The sequence below is a fragment of the Garra rufa genome, chromosome 17, assembly GCF_049309525.1.
Source record: "Garra rufa chromosome 17, GarRuf1.0, whole genome shotgun sequence".
NCBI lineage: Eukaryota > Metazoa > Chordata > Actinopteri > Cypriniformes > Cyprinidae > Garra > Garra rufa.
This window is the reverse complement of record NC_133377.1, coordinates 19,527,968-19,552,981: the sequence shown is the minus strand read 5'-3', so window position 1 is coordinate 19,552,981 and position 25,014 is coordinate 19,527,968. Positions and strand designations below refer to the sequence as shown.

The following is a 25,014-nucleotide window of genomic DNA, read 5'->3' as shown; positions in this document are numbered from 1 at the left end:
GTAAATTTTGGTGTGTGTAAGTGCTACTGAAGTGGAGATTTATGGCTCAGTGTCTCATTTTGAGAAAATGGCATTCAAAAATATGTATTGCAATTGAAATCTATTGACACAAATAGATAAAGTGCTATAAAAGAAACACTTAGCAGTGTTGGGGGTAACGCATTACAAGTAACGCAAGTTACGTAATAATATTATTTTTTCCAAGTAACTAGTAAAGTAACGCATTACTTTTTAATTGACAAGAAAATATCTGAGTTATTTTTTTCAAATAAGTAACGCCTGTTAGTCTGAACTAGTCTGAAAAAACACTAGTCTGAAAAAAACACTTTATGAAAAAGCAAAAAGGCCAAAATCTCAAATTTGACAGGTACATGAAAAAACAGCGTTTTTGCCTGGAGTGTTTCTTAATGAAAAATATATTATTACAGGCTCAATATTGTAATTCATTACTTTTTAAATTAACTTTATCCCAAAAACAGGTCTTTAGGGTGTTTTCTTTCCACTAGTCTGAAAAAACACTTTATGAAAAAGCAAAAAGGCCAAAATCTCAAATTTGACATACTTTTCTATAAAAAGTAACAACGTAACGTAATTATTTACTTTTTTAGGGAGTAACTCAATATTGTAATGCATTACTTTTAAAAGTAACTTTGCCCAAAAACAGGTCTTTAGGGTGTTTTCTTTCCACTAGTCTGAAAAAACACTATAAAAAAGCAAAAAGTCCAAAATCTCAAATCTGACAGGTACTTTCCACAAAAAGTAACTAAGTAATGTAATTAGTTATTTTTTTAGGGAGTAACTCAATATTGTAATGCATTACTTTTAAAAGTAACTTTGCCCAACACTCGTCTTTAGGGTGTTTTCACTAGTCTGAAAAAAAAAAAAAACACTTTATGAAAAAGCAAAACGGCCAAAATCTCAAATTTGACAGCTACTTTCCCTAAAAAGTAACTAAGTAACATAATTATTCAATATTGTAATACATTACTTTTAAAAGTTACTTTTCCCCAACACTGGTCTTGAGGGTGTTTTCTTTCCACTAGTCAGAAAAAACACTATAAAAAAGCAAAAAGTCCAAAATCTCAAATCTGACAGGTACTTTCCACAAAAAGTAACAAAGTAACGTAATTAGTTACTTTTTAGGGAGTAACTCAATATTGTAACGCATTACTTTTAAAAGTAACTTTGCCCAAAAACAGGTCTTTAGGGTGTTTTCTTTCATTACTCTGAACAAACATTTTATGAAAAAGCAAAAAGGCCAGAATCTCAAATTTGACAGCTACTTTCCCTAAAAAGTAACTAAGTAACATAATTATTCAATATTGTAATACATTACTTTTAAAAGTTACTTTTCCCCAACACTGGTCTTGAGGGTGTTTTCTTTCCACTAGTCTGAAAAAACACTTTATGAAAAAGCAAAAAGGCCAAAATCTCAAATCTGACAGGTACTTTCCAAAAAAGTAACTAAGTAACGTAATTAGTTACTTTTTTAGGGAGTAACTCAATATTGTAATCCATTACGTTTAAAAGTAATTTTCCCCAAAAACAGGTCTTTAGAGTGTTTTCTTTCCACTAGTCTGAAAAAAAAAACACTTTATGAAAAAGCAAAAAGGCCAAAATCTCAAATTTGTGTGTGTTAAGTGTTTCTTAATGAAAAATATATTATAACAGACTACTGTTTTTTGAAGGAAAACTTTTTTTTTTTTTTTTGGGAATTGCCATTTTATACGAGCAATAAACCAAGAGGTCTTGTTTTACACGGACTTTACCCCTGTTATTCCGCTACTCGCACTGTTTAAAATCATTGCGTTTATTTTTTGTGAGTGTGTGTGGATTCTTTATAAGCATGTAGAAAAATGACATAAACACAATAGATAAACGCGTATAGGCCTGCTTGTATAACCTATAAGAGGAACAGTATTATATAACAGAATGTAAGGAAAGACGCTTATTTTGCAAAAGAGGTTTCGCTTCCTCCACTCCTCGAATAAAAGCAATTCAGCGCATTTACTGTGGTTACACATTAGTTCGAGGTGAGATGTGAGAATGAGCGCATCACATGACTGCAGCACATCCACCTCACCGCCCCCACCTTCATCGGGCTCCGCTCCTCTCCTCTCCGCGCCGTTCGCTCAATGTAAACACCGCTAGCGCTCCGGCTTTGTCTTCGAGCCTGTGGCTGGAGCTCTCCACTCGCCATGCCATGGATAGTTTATGGCAATACCAGTTCAGGATCATTTTACTGGGGGACTCGACGGTGGGCAAATCATCTTTGCTCAAGAGGTTCACGGATGGCGTATACAGCGATGTAGCGGACCCGACGGTCGGGGTGGATTTCTACGCCCGTTCAATAGACATCGAACCCGGGGTTAAAATCAAGCTACAGCTATGGGATACCGCCGGACAAGAGAGATTCAGGTTAGTCTTGGCTTGTGCATGTACAGCGATTGTATTCCATTTTGAGATGTCATTGGTTGTGTAGTCTAATAATGTGTAATGCATATCAGTATTTGTACTGCAATGCATGGTCATCTTTCTGTTCTATCATACACCTGCTCCGTGTAATAAGGTTCAGGCAGGCCTGTTTCTGAATGAGTTAAACGGGCTCATCTCATTGATTTGTCCCAGCATCATATGCCTCACCTGTTTGGACTCAGTGATGAGCGTGTGTTTGGTTTAGTACTGTCACTGGGCTCAGATCCTGCTGTCTCTGATGTGCTTGCCCTATATTTCGAAGCACAGCTTGCCTTCAGGGAGGCACAAACATCCATCCTCAATGCTTTAAAGAACACTGATGAAATAAGAATCAACCAGCAGAAAGCCTTTCTTGTTTTTATATTGTGAGTGATCAGACATACAATATCATAGGACGCAGTATGCATAATTAAAATCACCTTTTAAGGTATATAATCAATTAGGACTATGTGTAATTACAATTAATTTCAGTGAGGATATATTATGGACCAGTGGGGCCTGTGATTCTGACTGTCCATGTTAAAGACGCCTTGACACAAGCCACTGCAGATGCAAAATGTATATAGTGTAGGACACACACACTGTCTGAATGTGTGCCAGTGCGGTTGACACACAGTAAAATAAACAAATGACTAAGGACTGCATGCATTTCGCAGGTTTAAAGGGTTAGTTTAACCGAAAATGAAAATTCTGTCATTATTTGCTCATCCTCATGTTGTTCCAAACCTGTAAGAGCTTTGTTAATCAAGATATTTTTGATGAAATCTGAGAGCTTTCTGACCCTGCGGAGACAGCAATGCAACTACAAAGTTCAAGGTCTGGAAAGTAAGGACGTCGTTAATATAGTCCATGTGACATCAGCGGTTCAAATGTAATTTTATGAAGCATGCTTTTCAAGACAAGACAAGAAATTTGAAGTCATTATTTGTGCTTTCTTTGCACACAAAATGTATTCTTGTAGCTTCATAAAATTAAGGTTGAATCACCTTTTATTGACTTACTACCTTTCTGGGCTTTGAACATGTCAGTTGTGTCGCTGTCTATAGAGTGTCAGAAAGCTTTCAGATTTCATTAGAAATATCTTCATTTTTGTTCTGATGATGAACAGGTCTTACGTGTTTGGGACAACATGAGGGTAAATAATTATAGACAGAATTTTCATTTTTGGGCGAACTATCCCAACCTGATCTCATGGACATATTTTACTAGGTGGCTAATTTGTACTAATTCATACAACTTCACTCATACAAATGGCTAAATTGTGCATATTTTGCGAGTTTACCAATTCGTATGAATTGGTGACCTAACCCTGCCCCAAACCTACACGTCAATTGTGCTAAATTGTAAAAATCAGGTTGTACAAATGCGTATGAATTAGCCACCTCGTAAAAAAAATTAATGAATTGGTCATGAGATAGCATTGACTGTCCCTTTAAAGGAGTAGTTCACTTTCAGAACAAAAATTTACAGATAATGTACTCAACCCTTTGTCATCCAAGATGTTCATTTTTTTTCTTTCTTCAGTTGTAAGGAAATTATGTTTTTTGAGGAAAACATTTCAGGATTTCTCTCAATATTATGGACTTCTATGGTACCCCCAAGTTGAACTTCCAAAATGCAGCTACAAAGGGCTCTGAATGATCCCAGCCGAGGAAAGAAGGGCCTTATCTAGCAAAATGATGTGTTATTTTCTAAAAAAAAAAATTACAATTTATATACTTTTTTAACCTCAAATGCTCGTCTTGTCTAGCTCGGCAAGACAAGCATTTGAGATTAAAAAGTATATAAATTGTAAATGTTTTCAGAAAATAACCCATTGTTTCACTAGATAAGACACTTCTTCCTCGGCTGGGATCATTCAGAGCCCTTTGTAGCTGCATTTTGGAAGTTCAACTTGGGGGTACCATAGAAGTCCATTATATGGAGAGAAATTCTGAAATGTTTGCCTCAAAAAAGCCATTTCTTTACAACTGAAGAAAGAAAGACATGAACATCTTGGATGACAAGGGGGTGGGTTTGTTATCTGTAAATGTTTGTTCTGAAAGTGAACTAATCCTTTAATGTTATCCTGATACAATTTTGTGTTTTTATTATGCATTTTTCCAAAAGTGAGCGTATTCTTGTACATCTAACTTTACAGCCTAATCTTATAAATTACCAGATTTTTCATATTTGAAATGTTTTTTTTTTTTTTGTTGTTATTTGGTGTTATTTGGATGTTACATCTACCAAAATGCATCCTACAATTTAATTACACTGAGTTACCCACTAGGTTTCTTGAATATTCTAGGTTCAGCTCCAAAAAAAAAAAAAAAAAAAAAACGTTACAGCTCAAACACTCATTTTAGAGAAGAAGAATAATGTAAGGGATTTTCTAAAATTCTTTGAGAGCTTCACATTTCCAACACTATCTCATGGAAATTCAAAACTATTTTGCATTCTGTCAAATTCATATGAATTTGTACAATCTCATGCACACATTTCATAAAATCTGCCTATGCTTGACAGTTAGGTTTATGGGTGGAGCTTTATGCTTACTTTTTTCTAAAAAGACGTAGGTTTATGTATGAATTACATTGTGAAAATTTATACAAAAAAATACCCCAAGTTGCACATTTCTGCTTTTATATCCTTTAGAAATGGTCCCTTTTTTACTTTTATCACAAGTGCTTCACTGCAACCTTGAAACATTATGTCACAAATGCTATCGAGTTTAACTTGTATGAAACCCATAATATTCCTTAAAGGATTAGCCCATTAGTTATTCTCCCTCCAGGTATAGGTGTATATGACTTTCTTCTTCCAGACGAATCCAATCAGAGTTATATTAAAAATGATCCTGGCATTTTCAAGACTCTTCATCAGTCCAAAACAAGTCCAATAAAGTGCATCCATCTAGCCCTACATGGTTCTGGGGGGTGAATAAAGGCCTCCTGTGGCGAATCTATGCATTTTTTAAGAAAAATATCCATATTTAAAATGTAATAATCACCTTAATCTAGCTTGCACCAACTGGTTGTACATGGAAGCAGCTCCGGGTGGATGACATACAATGTCAGCGTTGAGCATGTGTCGTTTAGACGTGACAAACGCGAACGCACCGTGGAGAGATCTGATGTACGAAAATTGTCGGAGGATTTCAGTAAAAGCCAAGAGGAGACTGGTTTTCCTTTGCTAAAGTAAGGAAACTTTGCTTCCTTTGCTCCTGTAAACAAACGTTGGTTTGTGCGAGACTCAACGGCACAACGCCAGCATCCTTTGGTGACATCCAGTTGGCCCAAGCTAGATTAAAGTGATTATAACATTTAAAATATGGATATTTTTCTTACAAAACTGCATCGATTCACTGCAGGAGGCCTTTATTAACCCCCAGGAGCCGTGTGAGTCACTTTTTTATTATGGATGGATGCACCTTATTGGACAGATGATGAGAAATGCCCGCCCATGCCATTCTAAAGCTTGGAAATGCCAGGATAATTGTTTATATAACTTTGAAGGAATATTCTGGGTTCAGCTTTTCAGCTCAAACAATAAACTAGTAGTTTTAGAGAAGAATAATGAAAGGGATTTTCAAAAATTCTTCGAGAGCTTCACATTTGCCATGCTATCTTATAGAAATTCAAAACTGTTATGCATTTTGACAAATTCATATGAATTTGTACAATCTCATGCGTACATTTCATACAATCTGCCTATGCTTGACAGTTAGGTTTAGGGGTCGAGCTTTATTCTTACTTTTTTCTAAAAACCATAGGTTTATGTATGAATCACATTTTAACAATTCATACAAAATCACATCTCTACGGTGGCCGAGAGAGCTCAACATGCTGCAACTTAAGAAAACACATGCAAACAGAAAAAAACGACAACAAATAAAAAAAAAAAAACATCTTCATCAGTTTGACAACACAGGCGCTGCAAATCCTCGCAACGCAAACACAAATACGGAAACGCTGCAAACACACAAAAAAAACACTGCAAACACAAAAAAACGCTGCAAATAGCACGGAGCACAACGGAAATGTTTCAGGGGCACCTCAAAAAGTGACGAACCCATCTTGGACCTGATTATTTGTTCAGTGGCTGTTGGTCAGAGCAGAGGTGTTGTAGGTGAACTAAAAGGTGATAGTTTATCTAGTGATGTGACGTTTGACAACGAAGCTTCGAAGCTGCAACCTTGATTTTTGCTTCTTTTTTTGAGTGCTGAGTTAAAATTGTTTTGTTGTCACCAAAACATTATTGCCACAAATGCTATCAATTAAGTTTAAAAGTGCCATAGAATGTAAAACTGTATTTACCCTGGCATCGTTGAATAACCACAGTTCTGTACATGGGCATGACATACCGTGAGTCTTAAACACCATCTTTTCCTCCTTCTTATATTGCAAAAGACCACTGAAAAACAGGCCAATTCCAACATAACAGCGACTATGACTAATAGTCTCGGAATCATTAATAGTCACGCCCCCAATATTTGCATAGCCCAATCATCAGAAGTTCTGTGGGTAGGCTATTGTGAAAAAACAAAGCTAGGACAATAGCGAAAATTTCTTAAAGGGTTAGTTTGAAAAAAATTTTATTAGCCCATTATGTACTTGCCCTCCAGGCATCCTATAGGTGTATATGACTTCGATCTTTCAGACGAATCCAATCAGAGTTATATTAAAAATTATCTTGCCATTTTAAAACTTTAGAATGGTATGGGTGTTTCTTTTCATCAATCCAAAACAAGTCCAATAAAGTGCATCCATCCATAATACAAAGTACCTCACATGGCTCTGGGGGGTGAATAAAGGCCTCCTGTAGTGAATCGATGCATTTTTGTAAAAATATATCCATATTTAAAATGCAAAAATCACTATAATCTAGCTTGCGCCAACTGGTTGTACATGGAAGCAGCTCCAGGCGGATGAACATGTGCTGCTCAGAAGTGACAAACGCGAACTTGCCGTGGAGAGATTAAAACAAAACATAAGCCAAGAGAAGACTGGTTTTCCTTTGCTATGAGGAAACTTTGCTTCCTTTGCTCCTGTAAACAAACATTGGTTTGTGCGAGACTCACCAGCACATGTGCAACGCCAAGGTCCGACGCCATTCACCCGGGAAGGGCTTCCGTGTAAGACCAGCTGGCGCAAGCTAGATTATAGTGATTATTACATTTTAAATATGGATATTTTTTCTTAGAAAAACGCATCGATTCGCTATAGGAGGCCTTTATTCACCCACCGGAGCCATGTGAGACACTTTAATAATTTTTAAAGGTGCCATAAAATGCATTAATACAATATTTTAAATTGTTCTCTGATATCTACCTAGAAGGTATATGGCATAGGAAAGGGCAAAAAATCTCCAGAAACGGTCCATTTACAACCCTAGGATTTGTCCCTAGAATGAAATGCTCTGTTATTGCCTTATTTGGAAGGTCCGTGAATATTAATGATGAACTCTGCTCTGATTGGCTGTTTCACAGAGCTGCTCATCTCAATAGCTGGCACATGAAGGAAATATGAGGAGCTCTTTTCCAAAACGCTATAAATCCATTTTGATAGTTTTCAGAAAAATAACATTTTTTGCCTAAACCCATATATTTTGTTTATATTCAATTTATCCTGTTAAAATGGTCTGTTGGCTCATTCTGAACAAGTTAAACAATGATTGTTAAATGAAACAACAATATTGTCGATCATACATTCAAAGTTTATTTTTATTTTTTGGTCCAGTCCTTGTAAACCTTGTTTGGTCTTTCATAAAACAAAATTTATTATCAGGTCGTCTTGTGACAGCTTTTTGTTTGCGTGTTTTAGTTTGAAAACTCCGGTGTTGCGTTTCATTGTAAATGGACCAAAACTTTTGGAGAATTTTGAAAACGAAAGCGTGGCTGTCCACATTCTCTCTGCGTATCCTTGACGACCGACAGTGTAAACAATCACATCTTGATCGTTGCTGTACCCATAGATATGCATAAGTAGATTCCCCTTTCGACCGCTTCAAGCATGTCCTTCATCTAAACAATAGGTTACTCGCTAATGTAGACGAAGATCCTTTTCATTTTAAAACGCCGTTTTAAAACGAAAACGCACTAGTAAACATGCAGGGCTTGAGTGACGAACCTTCTTTTTTGTTTTGTCTTTGTCTAGTCTGCGTTTTCAACCACAGGTGCAGTTATCACTGCCTCATCCAGGCCATCAAAATTGTTAATCGAGTTTAAAGCTCTCAATTTGAAGACGTAACATCTTCAAGAGCTCTTCATATATATTTAATTACGGAGCTCTAGCCGCTTTTAATATGCGGTTTGTTGAATCTGCCGTATTGAATGCGCGATCATTTTACTCTCACTATTGTGATCGCATGTGCTCTGTGTAACGTTATACTACAGCGGCAGTACTTACCACATAAGTTTAGATGCTTGTTAGTGATGCTCAGATCTGTAAATCATTCACCATCATCAGTGCAGTCATCACTCAGTTTATGTGGTAAGTGAAATCTTATGTACTGCAATATAACAGGCTACCGCTAGCAGTAAGCTAACCATGTCCCTTCAGTGGCTCGCCTTATTTTAGTCATGTACTGACGTTACTGATGATTGGGTTATGCAAATGTTGGGGGCGTAACTATTAAGGATCGCGACTAATGCGTAATAGTCGGTGTTATGTTGGAATTGACCTATTTTTCGGTGGTCTTTTGCAAACACTAGATTTATATAAGGAGGAGGAAATGGTGGTGTTTGAGACTCGTGGTATGTCATGTCCATGTACTGAACTGTTATTATTCAACTATGCCAAGGTAAATACAGTTTTCCATTCTATGGCACCTTTAAGGATAATTTTTAATATAACTCCAATTGGATTCTTCGCAAAGAAAGAAGTCATATACACCTAGGATGCTTGGAGGGTGAGTAAATAATGGGCTAATTTTCATTTTGAAATTGGCTAAAACACATCTCTTACGCCTTTATTTGACCCTCTAACTCTAGCACCTCTATTCTCTATTCTAATTCTATTCTAAAAAATATTCTATTCTATCTATTTTCTTTTTAGAATTGTACAATAAAAAAAAACTTTATACGTGTACTGCGTTAGGCTAAATGAGTCGCTTTGGATAAAAGCCTCTGCTAAATGTCTAAATGTAATGTAAAGGTAAAAATGATCTGCATCTAAGAATCTCTGGACATGATTTGGTGCATTTACTCACAAGAGTCTTGAATATTTTGTCTTCTTCCTCCCGTCAGGTCCATCACCACTTCCTACTATCGCAACTCTGTGGGCGGCCTCTTAGTCTTTGACCTGACGAACAGGAAGACCTTCGATCACGTGCGGGAATGGCACCGAGAAGTCAGCGAGCACATCCTGCCTCATCACATGGTCTACATCCTAATCGGCCACAAGAGCGACCTGAACCGCGACCGCAAGGTGACGCGGGACGAGGCGGAGCAGCTGGCGGCCGAACTCGGCATCCGCTACGTGGAAACTTCGGCCAAGTGCAACAGCAACGTGGAACGTGCTTTCGAGCTGCTCACTCGGGACATCTATGAGCTGATGAAGATGGGTGAGATCTCCACGCGCGACGGCTGGGACGGGGTCAAGAGCGGCCTCACCGCTAAAGTTCTCTATCCCGCCGAGGAGGAGGCGGAGCGAGAAAAGAGCTGCAACTGCTGACTCCCACAACTCACCTGTAATCTCTCACCTGTGCATCAGTCGGTCCTCGCTCACCTCGGCTTTCACTAACGTGTCGCATCATGGTCACTGCCTCAGGCCTGGACCGCTGCACTTACCTTGTTGTCGCTGTCTGAGGTTGATGGTACAAGCCACTCAAAGGTGTAGTATATTTGGGCTTGAATGGACAGGCCCTGCTTCATATTGTTGGGGATCACACCATGTTCTGAAGTTTGCAGCAGTCTTGTGGATAACGTGAGGATAAACATTTTTAGAATCTAGTTGTACTTCACATCCTCTGGAGCTAGTATGGTTTATTTGGCTTGTTCCTTTTCCCTTTACCTTAACCATTATTACAGTGGTACAATTAACATTTAGAGAGAACATCTACTGATTGCAATCCTATCTACAGTTAAAGGCTTTAAAGAGCCCGTAAAATGGTTTGACTACCTTTTTTTCCCTGTGTTGACATTTCTCATTGAAACAGGACAAACGGTTCGATCTTAAAACACTATCCAATAACCTTTAGTTTATGTTAGTACCATGAAACGTGATTTGCTACTTCCTATTTCTAGTTAGTGGCAGGTGATATTAAGAGAAAAGCATTCGAGAGCATATTTTCCCAGTAGCAAAATATTGTAAAATGTCTGTGTTTTTTATAGGTTTTTCTGAGTATTTAGCACATAAATCTGCAATCTGTATCAATAAGACACATGGACAGAAAACCACAAAACTCAAATTTTGATTTTCTGGAGTTTTTAAGCAAGACGAATATGAGAAAGTGAAAACAGTTGTTGGTTGGTAGACTTCATTTCTAGGTTAAAAAGGTCCATGCACACTGAGTCTGAAATTTACGTATTCGTTTTTCTCATATTCGCCATCCTTTCCTATCAAAATGCTTGTTACAGATATGAAAACACAGAAAATCGAACCTGATCCGAATTATTTATGGTGGGCGAAAGTTTCAGAGGCATTTTGTAAACTCGATTGACATAACGTGAAGTCATTTTTTTTAAGTGCAAAATTTCAGACGAAAATTTTATACTCTGAATTTTTCGTCCAAAATTTTTGCACGTTAAAAAAATAAATACGAACGAAATAAACACCCATAATTTTATAAACATAAATAACATCCTCTTCCGACAAGGAAAAAATAAAAAATTTGGATCAGGTTTAATTTTCTGCGTTTTCGCATCCATAGCAAGCATTTTTATATGGAAAGGATGGCAAATTTGATGAATACGAAAAAACGCTTAAGAAAATTTCGGACTCAGTTTGCAATGACCTTAAAGGTCCATTTGGTATGCATTTTTTCAAATTTGTCAAAATTCGTCACGCACAGAACATCACAGTGGCTCGAAATTGTCAAAACACCTCTCAAAATGTTTGCTACTTATGCAAAAAAATCCATTATTTTTTAACGTGCAAAGAATTGTGGACTTGGTGTGCAAGGGCCTTTAGGGTCGTTCACACAGAACACATTTTTTTTCATTCCCATGCACTGCTTTGCTATTGTTTTTCTATGTAAACACACTAAATGGACGTGTATGACTGTTGTGTCTTTAGCAGCGTCTCACACATTAGCGCTGCATTGTCAAGACGGCATGTCAAGTTAAAAGAATTAAAAATGTAACATGCAGCACAGCCCTGATAGCACACATACATCTCGGATACATCTACATTTACATCTGCAAGACGTAGTTTGCTCATCTGCAATACGTCTATTGGACATTTCCTATCAGATGACAAATAGATGTGTTTAAGATGTTTATGAATTAGAATGTATGTAAAAACTGACATCTTACAGATGTCTGCCAGACGTTTGCACACAGCAGATGCTTTCCAGATCAAGAGATCTTTAACAGACATCTTGCAGACATACATGCGCTATCTGGCCGCTCATCAATGTAATTTCCGAAACAGTGGACCAATCAGAAGACCCCAGAGGCGGGGCAAGCGATGCAACATATACAGCAGCAAGATAGCATGGCAACCGTTTAATTTGACAGCAACATGGCGAAGAAGGCACTCATTGTGACTGTGTCCGGACACCCTAAATTATATAACATTTCTGCAAGGGTTATCAAAACTATTATCACATCTGTTCTGCTGTTTAGCAGTTTTCTGTTATTTCCGTTATTGCATCACATCTCAAAAGTGCGTCTCAAGACCCTCGCATTCTGCACTATAGTTTGTAAAATCATCCCTACGTTTTTAGACGCAAAGACGCGTTCTGTGTGAACTGCCCCCGCTTTTAACTAAAAATGAAAAACTATTTATGCATTCCCTCCTGAAAAAACCCCCAGCTAAAACCAGCCTAGGCCTCAACCAGGTTGGTGTTAGCTGGTCATAGCTGGTCAGCAGGCTGGTTTTAGAGGGGTTTTGGCCACTTTCTCAACCTGGCCAGGCTGGTCAGGCTGGGAAAACAGTTAAAACCAGCTACTTCCAGTTTAAACCAGCTAAGACCAGCCAACCAGCCTAGGCTGGTTTTAGCTGTTTGTTTTCTTTTGTTTTGTTTTGTTTGTTTTTTTTTCAGCAGGGTTTTGGCCGTTTATTTACACGACAATGGCACTTTGGGGGCTAGAAAACACTTCTGAAAACTTTTCAGTTTTTGGAAACAATTTCATTGTCTCCATGCAAATGCAAATTTGTGAAAATGGCGATATCATGAGCATGTGTGAACCCTGGTGAAAAAAAACAGCTAAAACCAGCCTAGGCTGGTTGGCTGAATTTAGCTGGTCAACCAGCCTGGTTTTAGCTGGTCATAGCTGGAAGGCAGGCTGGTTTTAGAGGGGTTTTGGACACTTTTAGCTGTTTTTTTCAGCAGGGAATACACAGCAATTTCATTACTTTTCAAAGATCCATGTGAACAGGGATCGTTCTGTACTCACAAATCTTCAAAAACACAAATGAAAATCTTTTCCATTGTGTAGTAGATTATTTTCTTGTTAACATACCCTGAACCTCCTCTCTGACTGATCGCTGGGTCTGCAATTGTAATTACACACATTCTGCAATCCATTACTCCTTAATACCACTTAGTTTGTTACAGCCCAAATTCAGCAAACATTATTCTGTTCACAGAGCCAAAATACTAATCATTCAAGAAGAAACCGAATGCAACCTATTGTAAGTCACCTTGTCCATGGATGAGTAATATTTTCTAATATCTTTTGACGTGTAGTATTTATTCTCTAAAAGATTACGTATACAAAGAACCATAATCACATCTCATATGCTCTGTTTTTAAAATCTAGCAATCTGTCTACCTAGACAGAATTATAGTGCAACATTCCTGACAAATAAACGGCTGTTCCCAAAGATAGTCAGCAACATTATGCTGCTTTCTAAGACACCATATATTGACAACAGCACATTTCATTCAGTACTGGGAAATATCAGTCCAAATTAAATTCACTATTTTACCCAATATTTGTGGTGCTATGTATTGTGTGTGCTTATTAGAGTATCACAGCATACAAACAAGTCTGCAACAAAGAGTCCCCTACACTCTTAAAAATAAAGGTGCTTCAGGATTCCATAGAAGAACCTTTTTGTCTAAATGGTTCTTTAAAGAACCTTAAACATCTGAAGAACCTTTCTGTTTCACAAAAAAAAAAATTTGTGGCAAAAGAAGGTTCTTCAGATTATAAAAAGTTAAGAAAGAGTTGGTTCTTTAAAGAACCTTTGACTGAATGGTTATTTGTGGAACTAAACATGGTTCTTTGAAGAACCTTTACTAGTACCTTTATTTATAAGAGTGAATACTTTGAGCTCACTAGAGATTGGAACAAATTTGTAGAGAGAGAGAGAGAGAGAGAGAGAGAGAGAGAGAGAGAGAGAGAGAGAGAGAGAGAGAGAGAGAGAGAGAGAGAGAGAGAGAGAGAGAGAGAGAGAGAGAGAGAGAGAGAGAGAGAGAGAGAGAGAGAGAAAACATGCTGAATACACAAAATACTCTATATGGTGGACAACAGTTTACACTTAACTCCAATATAAGAGGTGAAAAAAATTGCATTGACTCACCAGAAATGTCCACACTACAACTATCATGGTATAACAGCACAGAGGAATACAATCTTCAGCATCACTGTCAGATTTTGTTTTCCAGCTGATAAATGATCAAAACATTGACAGCTAAAATCCACACTTGACTTTTCAAAGTGTGAGAATTTAAAGTGGCAGATGAAATGTGCAGTGCATGCTTATAATAGACAAAATGTTATCATGCATTGGTGTGGACACTATTACAGTTTTTATTTTACTCTTAGCTATCATTCTTGGTGTGTAATAGGGACCTGAGCCATTTTAGAGACTTGGAATGAGCATAGCAATGCTAAAATGACCACATATTTAAGCATTGCTCTGGCAACCACCCACAAGCACCACTAAAAATCTAGTTTCTTGTATGGAGGTTGAACTCACTAACACCAGGTTCGTGCCTCAGGCACTGACTATATATGACACCAGTTGTCTCTGAGTAACTCAAACCATGTGCTGCTTCAGATCATGGCAGCTATCAGGGCACTCCTCATCTCACCAGCACATAGTGTGTTGTTGGCTTTTCTGGATGTGCTTGTATATATGTTTCTGTATGGCTAAATGAACTGTAAATAGCAGGAGGGCACAATGTACCTATACTTTAGATGAGGCTTTGGTGGAAGCTGAAGGTTTGTTGTGGTCTACATAATGTCTTCTCTAAGAGCTGAGAGTATGACAATAGAGTCTTGTTTGTGCCAGCAGAACATCAGAATCGTACTATCAGTCACATATTTTGATATTCTCCCAAAACTTCTCCCAAACTGCCAAATGATCTTCAAATGATTATATTAATTCTGCAGATTTCTCCTTTTGATGTGCACAGAAAATGACTAAAATGTGCAGATTCTGTTGCTTTTAAACCATGTGCTGTAGGACAATCAGGTTTCCTTGCTTATTTTCACTGCTTTATTGTGCATATGAAAAAAAAAACATAAAATGAACATGAATGAGGTTGCACAAATGGGCTGTGTATAAACTTTCACAGTTAAATAAGTAAATAACTCCAACCTTTTGTCCAACACTAGAACTTACAAAACACAGGGTTTAATTGTACAGTTTTTTTCTTTAAAATGAAGTGTAGTAATACATGCTATAACATAACTGCTTTGGATGAGACATGGCAATTACTGAAGGAAAACACTTTGTGGACAAAACACCCACTAATTTGCTAAATGTGAGCGATTTTAAACAAGTTCACTGTAAAAAGTTTTCACCAGATTCAACTTAAAATTCTAAGGTCAGCAGCTGCCTTAAAAATTTAAGTTAAATCAGCTTAAAACTACAAGTCATTTTAACTTATTACAATAAAATGAGTTGATTTAACTTGTGAGTGTAAATGACTTAAACATTTTAAGTTGCTAAACTGAAGCTTTTAAGTTGAAACTGCTGAAAACTTTTTACAGTGTTGGGAGCTGTGGATACAACGTTTACAGGGGTGGGAAACAGATGAGAATGAGAGAAGTTAATGTGTTTGATTAAGGATAAATTTACCAATGCAGTTCTCACATGGAAAAATAGTCAGATGACGCCTTGTGAAATCATTTTCTGAACATTTCAAATTCTGATGGGTTAATTCAATTCGATTCTTCTACCTTTGTAATATTTAATGATGTGCGTTTACATGAATATGAATATTTAAATGGTTCAAATGGACTGAAATATGTGACCGCACTGCTGTTGTGTTGCGGTCACTGAATGGTTTTGCACAATTTCTATGGTAACTGCATTCATTAAATTCTTACTCTTGGCACATTTAACTGCACATTGCTTCTCACATAATACTAAATGTATATTTCCCCTAAATTGTTCAAATGGTGGTGCCAAATACATTGTACACGCCCCCTGGTGGTCAACAGAGAACCGCTCTTTGACCCCATTTCAAGAAAACGGTTGCAGGGAAATAAATCAAATAGCTTGTGTAAATGAAATGAGTGTATTGTGTATTATAGATAGAGAATAGAACATTTTATCTGTCATTAGTCACCCACTGTCCATTCTAGTAATATATCACATCTGTACAGGCCTTCATAGGGGTGTATCACTGAAGTGGAAGAGCAGAGTGAAATGTATTGCACATTTTAAATGTTAAATCAACTGTAATGAATGCTAAAGCCAATAGTAATGATGTACATCAAGCTCTGGGCATTGTAAACTGTCAATATAATTGCATTGTGATTTGGTAAATGTCATATAAGATTCATTATGTTTAAATAAAATTAGAATTAAGATATGTGTTCTCATAATCTCTTGCAGTGTTGTGTGTGTGTGTGTGTGTGTGTGTGTGTGTGTGTGTGTGTGTGTGTGTGTGTGTGTGTGTGTGTGTGTGAAAGATAAGCAGTTTAATATGATTCCACCATTGTACAAATGCATACTTTCATCATTCGTCCATTTTCATTTTTTTTAAATAAACAAGCCATCATTTTTGCTCATAAAGGTAAAAGTAATACTTCATTAGGAACAGCAAAAGGTCTACTTTTATTTGTGTGCACTCACAATATCAACAAAACATTGTGCTTTCGTAAAATAGCTAAAGATGCGCTTTCTGCTGTCTCTGTCTTGAGGAGGAGCGCATCACAGAAATGACCTGAAACAGCGAAAATTCACAGACATGACATTTTATTTTATCAATAAAAATGATTAAAAAATATTATAGAATGCTTTAAATTACTGCTTTGAAATGAAATAATTCATGTTATAAAGTAATGTTATATTGCATAAAGTTAATGTAAAAATTCCACCTACTTCGCTCCAAAAAAAAAAAAAAAAAAAAAGCATGTGGCATCCAACCTGTCTTCACATTTAACATAAAAACTGCAATAAAAACGTAGGCTTCAACTCAGTTAACTGGGTGATTTATGAGAAAAATAAAACAATGTTGGCAAAAGTTATAGGCTAGTTGGCTTTTCTTGAAAACGGACTTTAAATATTATTTCCAAGCCTTTATACCCTAAATAAAACAGCCTGTGAATACTCACATAACATTATGTACTTAAGAAAACAAACAAACAAGTTAACCGTGTTGGAGCCCATAATGATTGGGGGGCCCGTCTAAATTATTTTCATATGGGCCCTGGGCTGACTTGCTACGCTACTGGTTGTAAAGATGCTTGCCCTAGAAATCCTGCTTCAGTTTGGCCAACCAAAAACGCCTTTTGTTTCTCAGACAGTTTTTTTGGACTCTTCTCCTTGATTTGTAACTTTTGGCATTCTGTAGTTCTCCAGATTTTTTTCCAGGTCCAACTGATTAGTACAGCCCAAAACATGACAGTAATCGACCATTTTCAACAGCAATAATCAGCTAATTTTGCGAGCTTCATTTGGTTCAGTGGCATTGTTTACATTCAGATTGATGACACAAAGTGAAAACTATCCACCTTTTTTTCTGAGTAACTGGTAAGAGGTGCCATGATGGATTCTAACCATTTGGATGCTTTCGTGGTCTTAATAGAAATTGTAGAAAATACTTTTTCTAAATGCTTTTAAATTTGTGTTTTGGTTATTCTGTGCTTATGAGAAGACAGAATGTTCTGTGCTTATGAAAAAAGACAAAGAAGACACTGTGTAACAGAATCTGTTTAGTAAAATGTGTGTGTAGTTGCGAACTCTCTACATTTATGTCATTTCTGAGAAACCTTTGTTTACAGGCACGTAGGAGAAAAGAAGCCTTGCAACAGTAGCTGTTTGAAGGTCGTTTTAGACTTTTGGTCACTCTAAGAAGAAGAATGGGGTGCAGGAGCGGTTGGTGATAACAGGCCCTGATTGGAGGAGAAAGCTGAAAGCAGGCCCGGTTCCAGAACTTAATCACTGAGGGTGCTTCCTAAATTAATGAGGGTGCTCTAAACTTATACCCATAGGCGACATTAGGGGGTAGGAGGGGGAATGGCGCGATAAATACAAGACTCGTTGTGTAGTTTAGAAAGCTTTATTGATTATTATAATGGAATTTGGCTTTTAGGGATGATAATAAAAGGACCGCGTATACACTTTCCAGGCTACAGTCCATTCAGAATTTGTATGAAACTGTCTTTTTTCGGACACAAACACGCTGCCGTGTTTAGGGAATTACATCTGCATATTTATGCTGGATTCATTCTCGAAATAGCAGTGACTAACACCGTGATATCAAAGTAATGTACGGGGCAAAAAATATAAATGTGAAAGCAACCTCAGGGATTTAATTCTGGAGCCGGTCTACCACTGATGTCGCGCGTCCTGAGCCAGATTTTAAAATCAAAATACTTTAGTTTGGTATGTAATGGCAAATTGATTATAATTAGTTTCGTTTTATTTTTAATTAAGTTAATTTAGAAAAAAAAATCTTTGGAGCATATTTGTTCGTAAATATAAGTTTATTATTATTATTATTATTGTATTATTATTATTTTTAACGAACAGCGCCCAGCGTTAGACTGTCTGTTTGATCAGTTTGCCTACTCAAATCATCATGATTTGACTAAAATCTATAGATATAAAATAGTTCAAGTATAAAACAATGTTAGTTTAAACGTTAAACCTATATAAATGTGCGGTATATCCAATAGTTTGTGCAGAGAGTGGAAGCTAAAGACGCAGGACATGGGCGCCAGTGCGTTTTTTTTCAGTGGAAGCAATTTAAAATTATCTGTCGTTTTTGCTCACAAAGGTAAGATTAATACATCATTCGGTACTGTAAAGGGTGTAGCGTACTTTTATTTGTGTGCACTTAACAAAACGTATAAAATAGTTCTACATTATTACTTAACGAAATAAAACAAATAGAAAACAAAAACTCTCTCATTATGTAATCCGTAAAGATAAATTTCTCTCTAAGGGCGCGTCCAAAAATGATTTTTGTTAAACTGACTCAAAATACACTAGTTTATTAAAATATAATTTAAATAATCTTTACTCTTTCCGGCCCGACACATTCAGTGTTATTTATTTATCTTTGTGGCAATTTTCAGCATATTGTGTGCTTGAGCGCGGATCTGTTCCAGCTGCGCTGCCGTCCGTAACGGTCTCGAAAGTGAAAGCAAAAGTGAGTCTCCCGTTGTTTCCACCAGCGCGGCATGTTTTTCTTCACCATAATTTATGGATGTCTAAAATATTAAAATAAGGAGAAACCAAAAACAGATAAAACAGGTGCCCGCCCGCCTCTGAACTTTGACGTGAAAATTGGCCTGAAGCCCAGCAACTAGAGGTGTAAAAAAGTCGGCCAGTCGGCCGGGGCTGAAATGCAACGCTCTAATTGACTGCTTTGATGCGTTGCAATATGGTAGGGCATTGTTAATGCTTACAGCAGAAAAATAAATAGTTTTTTTAACGATTATGCACTGGATTGTTATCTAAATCTGCAATAAAATAACATTATTACAGCTTTAAGTGAGGGTGCTATTGATTTCGTTTGAGGGTGCTTAGCACCCTCAAACACCCCCGTAGAACCGGGCCTGGCTGAAAGATGTCAGAAGGAGGGGCCTGCAGAATCAAGAATATAAATGCATATTTTAGCTTTGTGAGACATCCTCGACATCCTGGACTGCCCAGATGTCAGATTTGATATTGGCTGTTCCAGAATCCTGAGCTCAGCACTCTTTGACTTTACTATTAAATTGGCTTTAAACGTTGACGCGGACTCGAGCTGTTTTATTTAAAGGGCGAATAAACGAGCTGGGGGGAAGTAGGTATTCTTAGAATACCGGTGTTGTGCCTTTTTTCGACCCCTGCCAAATTATGACCCCCTCTCGTTGAAAGCGCTACCTGATTGCCTAATCCTAACCCCACCCCTAATCCTAACCCCTCCCCCACACCTAACCCTAAACCTACCAATACTAGGGGGGTAGTAATCTGGCGGGGGTCAGAATTCGGCACAACACCGGCAACTTCCAACAAAATTCATGTTAAAATGGGGTAAAAAAAGATCGACTGAATTTAAACTTTTTCACTAAATATAAAATTGTGCGCAGGTTTAACGTTATATTTTGGTTGGATACAGAGCAAAGACAGAATACCCAGGATGTGTCACTCATATGGCTACATTTACAGAAAACGGGAGTTTTCATTTTAAAACGCTCTGCGTCCACACTAGCGTTTCCAAGCGTTTTCCAAAAGTTTCTCATCCACACTCAAGGGCGTCGGAAGCAAAATAAATGTGGGTGGGTCCTCCCCATAGACTGTAAAAAAATATGGACGTAGTATCTGTGACGTCACCCGTAGGATTCTGAAGCGCTAATTTGAAGCTCATAGTGGGCGGGATTCGGCCGTCGCCATCTTGGAATCGCATCATCGCGCGTCACTCCCGGATAATCAAAAATGGGCAAAAAGGCGGGATGTGGGTGGAGCTGGTTGCTGAAACCACGCCCGCCTAGAGTGACAGTGGTGACAGCAGCGGCAATCCCCCTGTCACTCAAGTGACCACGCCCTTAATTATGCTGAACTTTAAGGCTTAATATAACTTAAACCGATGAGTTATAAAAAAAATTCACCCCCCTCACAGTTGATATGAAGGGCAAAACTAGCTATATAGACCAAAACCATTTTTGAACCAGGCTGTAAACATACTTTTTTCTGCTGTAAAGTTGGGCATTTTAACATGGAGTGTCAATGGGATTGACTCCCTTTTGCAGCCAGCCTCAAGCGGCCAGTCGATGAATTGCAGTTTCAGTCACTTCCGTGTTGGTTTCACGAGGGAGACCGGAAGGTTGCCCCTTGGTCCTCCCCCAGAAAAAAAAATAGTATATGTCATTTTCTGTAGTCTGGTGCCTTTTATTTAATGGTTTTACACAGTGCAAATATACGGAAGTCCTAAGAGGCCATGCAGTGTTATTTTTTTCTTCTGGTTTTGTCGTGATCATGACATATTTTTCTCGTGATCTCGACATAACAGAAGTTGTTTTGTCGTGATTACGACATAATTTTCTCGTGATCTCGACATAACGAGTTGTTTTGTCGTGATAACGTCATAATTTTCTTGTGATCTCGACATAACAAAAGTTGTTTTGTCATTATCACGACTTCATTTTCTCGTGATCTCGAGAAAACAAAAGTTGTTTTGTCATTATCATGACTTATTTTTCTCGTTATCACGACATAACAAAGTTGTTTTCTCGTTATCATGAGTTATTTTTCTCGTTATCACGACATAACAGAGGTTCTCGAAGTTACACAAATGCGCCAACAGGTGGCAGTATTGTATTACAAATGACTGATTGGACACGCATAATGTACAGTATATCCATGTTTGGGACAGAGCAAGGACCACTCCGTGATTGCTATAGTTTGTGCAGTTAATTATTGACATTTAATTAACTTATAAATGTGTAATGCTTGAATAAAAATGATTATTTTTGCTTTAAAGTGTATCTGTTATGGTTATGTTCTTAAATAAATTAAAGAAACAATGGCAAAAACAATGGGAAGAAAATAGGAAAGGACGATGTTTTCTTAAGATTCAAATGAGAGTGGGAGAAATAAGGTGTACAGGGAGGAATAGGCGAGAAGAGACAATAATATCAAGGCTTCGGTTTGGACACACGGGATTAAATGGAACATTACTGAAAATAGGTAAACATGGCACAGGGAAATGTGAATGTTGCGGGCATGAAGAAACAGTGGAACACGTCATATTAGAGTGCAGGAAATATGAAACTGAAAGAAGACAATTAATAGCGAAATTAGAAGAAATGAAAATATTTTTCAATTTAGTAGATATACTTCGGGAAGGGTCAAAGGGTGTTTCAAGTTCTTAGAGAAATTAATGTAGCTACCTCAAAGATTAGAAAATATTCTCGAAATTACTGCATTATTGGTATTTTTTGTTTCTTAGTAACAATTAAGACAATAATCAAAAAAGCTGTAATAAACACCACTGGTTAACATTTTGATTTATAGTCACGGATTGCCAGAAATGTGATAACTAAACAGCGGAAAGATGTCTTGCTTGTAAATGTATGTAACCTTGGACCACAAACCAGTCATAAGCGTACGTTTAAAAAAAAACGTAATTTAGATTTGTACACATCTGAAAGCTGAATAAATAAGCAAAGGATTCAGCATTTATATAAAACGTAAACGTAACATAAGTTTCCAACTGCATTTTCTGTTTATCGTGGCAGTGACGTCAATCCATTTCACTAACCAATGAGATGAGTTGTGGGAGGGATGTTGCGTGACGTCATTAATTTACCTACAACCAATGATAAGGCATGTGGGCGGGGCGACACGTGCAGCCCCGCCCCAGATTCAGCCCCGCCTCGATCTGCAGGCTGCAGACAGGTGCACTTGGGAAAAACTGCAGTGCTCATTATGGCCGCGAAGCCCCGCCTTCTTACTGAAAGAGCCAATCGTTGATTAGTAAATTCAGTGCATCACTGCAGCTGCAGTTAAAAGCAAAAGACGTGCGCTCAGTACTGCGCATGCGCACTGGCTCATCTAGCCTGAAGAATAAGCTTTTTTTAGCGCTATTGCAGCACAAGGAAACATATTTATGAGGCAGTTCTTGTCAGATTTCATTGGTGAAATCCCCTGAAAGGGGGAGATATATTGATAAACTAAATTTTATTGGTCTATGTCAGTGCACCTTTTCCTTACCTTCCTTTTGTTGGAGAAATGATCCAACTGAATGGCCCAAAGTGAAATAACCAGACATCTACAACTTTTTTTTTTTTTTGGTCGACAACTTATAGCTTTTGTGTTTTTAGGTTGTTTACTGTGCACATTGTCACATAGCAGCTTCTGTTTTTTTGTTTTAAGTCAAAAATGACGAGGAGTCAGCTTCCCGCAATACAAAGGCAATGGAGAGCGTTGGATTGTTGGGGGATTGTTTTTCTAACGGTGTGGGCGTGGCCTAAATGCCATAGCCTAGTTGCAACAGTTGATACCATAGACATAATATATGTTAAATCAACAATATATGTCTATGGTTGATACTATTAGCAATCATTAGGCTATGTTTAATTTCAGCTAATCTAAAAACAATTTATTCGTACCTGCTCATAAAACATATTTTTTGTATATCCATCTTTCATTATTGAAAATATATCATATGTGAACATGAGCACACAGATTCATCCGCACAAGATAGTGAAGCCACAGCACCAGAACATCTTCCTCCGCAGATAACGCGTGCATTAGTTACTTTTTTAGAAAGAAACTCAATATTGCAATGCATTTCTTTTCATAAAAAGTAACTAAGTAACGTAATTAGTTACTTTTTTTAGAAAGAAACTCAATATTGTAATGCATTTCTTTTCATATAAAGTAACTAAGTAACGTAATTAGTTACTTTTTTTAAAAAGAAACTCAGTATTGTAATGCATTTCTTTTCATATAAAGTAACTAAGTAACGTAATTAGTTACTTTTTTAGAAAGAAACTCAATATTGTAATGCATTTCTTTTCATAAAAAGTAACTAAGTAATGTAATTAGTTACTTTTTTAGGAAGTAACTCAATATTGTTTTTTTTACAGTCTATGGTTTAAGCGTCCACCACTCGGGCCAAAAGTTAACAGTTTTTTTTGTTTGTTTGTTTTTTTTACATGCACAGATTATTATTTAGCAATAAGATCTATAACATGGATTTCAGACACAGATGGTGATTCTTCATGACTTGAAATAACTGTAGAAAGAAACAAGCTTTTCTATGGATCCAACTCACCTTGACAACATGATGAATTAGGAGTGTGGAAAATTTGGCTGAAGAAGGCCAGTGCTGGTTTAGCATAATGTAATAAATAGTAAAACTATGCAGTGGCACGATGTATATCTACCATGTTATATTGGGGCATTTTAAATCCAAAAGTCCGAAATAGATACTTTATCATGCCTGCTCTATATATGCATTCTCTTTCACACACAAACCCAGTATGTAAGACACAGACACAGTAGAATGAATTAGTAATAATGTAAACTCAGGAATTTATCTGTTACAATAATATAAACACTTTACCTCTAAGACATTGTATCAAGTATGAACTAAACGTTTATCTTGTGTAATTTTATTATTTTATCTTTCAAACATAGTTTCGAGTCACTAGCCATTCAGACGTCACCGGCACGGCATCAGAGCTGTACGATTGGCTGAAGAGCTTGTCAATTATGATCGTACCGCCCCCATCCCATGATGCTTCACTCTAGAATGTCTTCATAAACATCTGTTTTAAGATAATTTAGCATATTAAACAGCAAATACATATACAATCTGCTACAAATTACCATACAGTAATACAGTATTTGTGAGACTGTGTGGCACACTAAATGAAGGTTGTTTTTACTGACGACACGTGACTGTGTGTGTTACCCTCGCTGAGACGCTCGACTGCTTGGATGTGAGCTTCAGTCAGAAAGTGTCTATCTTTAAAAAGGGCATCTGCCATGTCTGGCATAGCTGTGGAAGGGATTCTCTGACACAGTTACGGAATCGCTATCAAGAGATTTCGGATGCACAATTTTTAAAACTCGGGGCTGCTAGTGACCGATGTCTTGGCGCCCCAACAAGTAGTATTATAAAGAAATATTATATGTAGAAGCTATATAAAGGCTATTCATGATGACAAAATGCATGCGTTGGCGTGCAGGTTTGTTGATGTTTTGTGCGTGTTGAACGAAAACAGGATCATAAGGAACTATTGCTAGTGTTTCAAATGACATATTATGAAGGATTATTCTTATATCAGTACATTTCCATGAGTTTTCCATAATTTTTCACTTAATTTTACATTTATTTGATCATTTAATTGAGACTTTGGTGTATTTCCAATTTGCATATCAGTGCCCAGTTGCAATATGTTAAATAACTCATAAACTGTGCTTATGATTATTAATATTTTTATGGATTTGTTGCAACCAGGGTTGGGTAAGTTACTCTACATCTTCA

At 37.2% G+C, this 25,014-nt stretch overlaps 1 protein-coding gene and 1 non-coding gene across 2 annotated transcripts; both read left to right on the top strand.

Annotated features, from left to right (window-relative positions):
* Nucleotides 1–2,078: 2,078 nt before the first annotated feature.
* rab42a (RAB42, member RAS oncogene family a) lies at nt 2,079–16,395 on the top strand. Its single transcript, XM_073822078.1, has 2 exons — nt 2,079–2,418; nt 9,704–16,395. Exons 1-2 carry the CDS (start codon nt 2,204–2,206, stop codon nt 10,128–10,130), a joined length of 642 nt encoding a protein of 213 aa, XP_073678179.1. The 5' UTR covers nt 2,079–2,203; the 3' UTR covers nt 10,131–16,395.
* An 8,101-nt stretch (nt 16,396–24,496) lies between these two features.
* LOC141290393 (U11 spliceosomal RNA) lies at nt 24,497–24,631 on the top strand. The gene has a single exon (XR_012340136.1). It is a non-coding gene; the product is annotated as a U11 spliceosomal RNA (small nuclear RNA).
* The last annotated feature ends 383 nt before the right edge of the window (nt 24,632–25,014 follow it).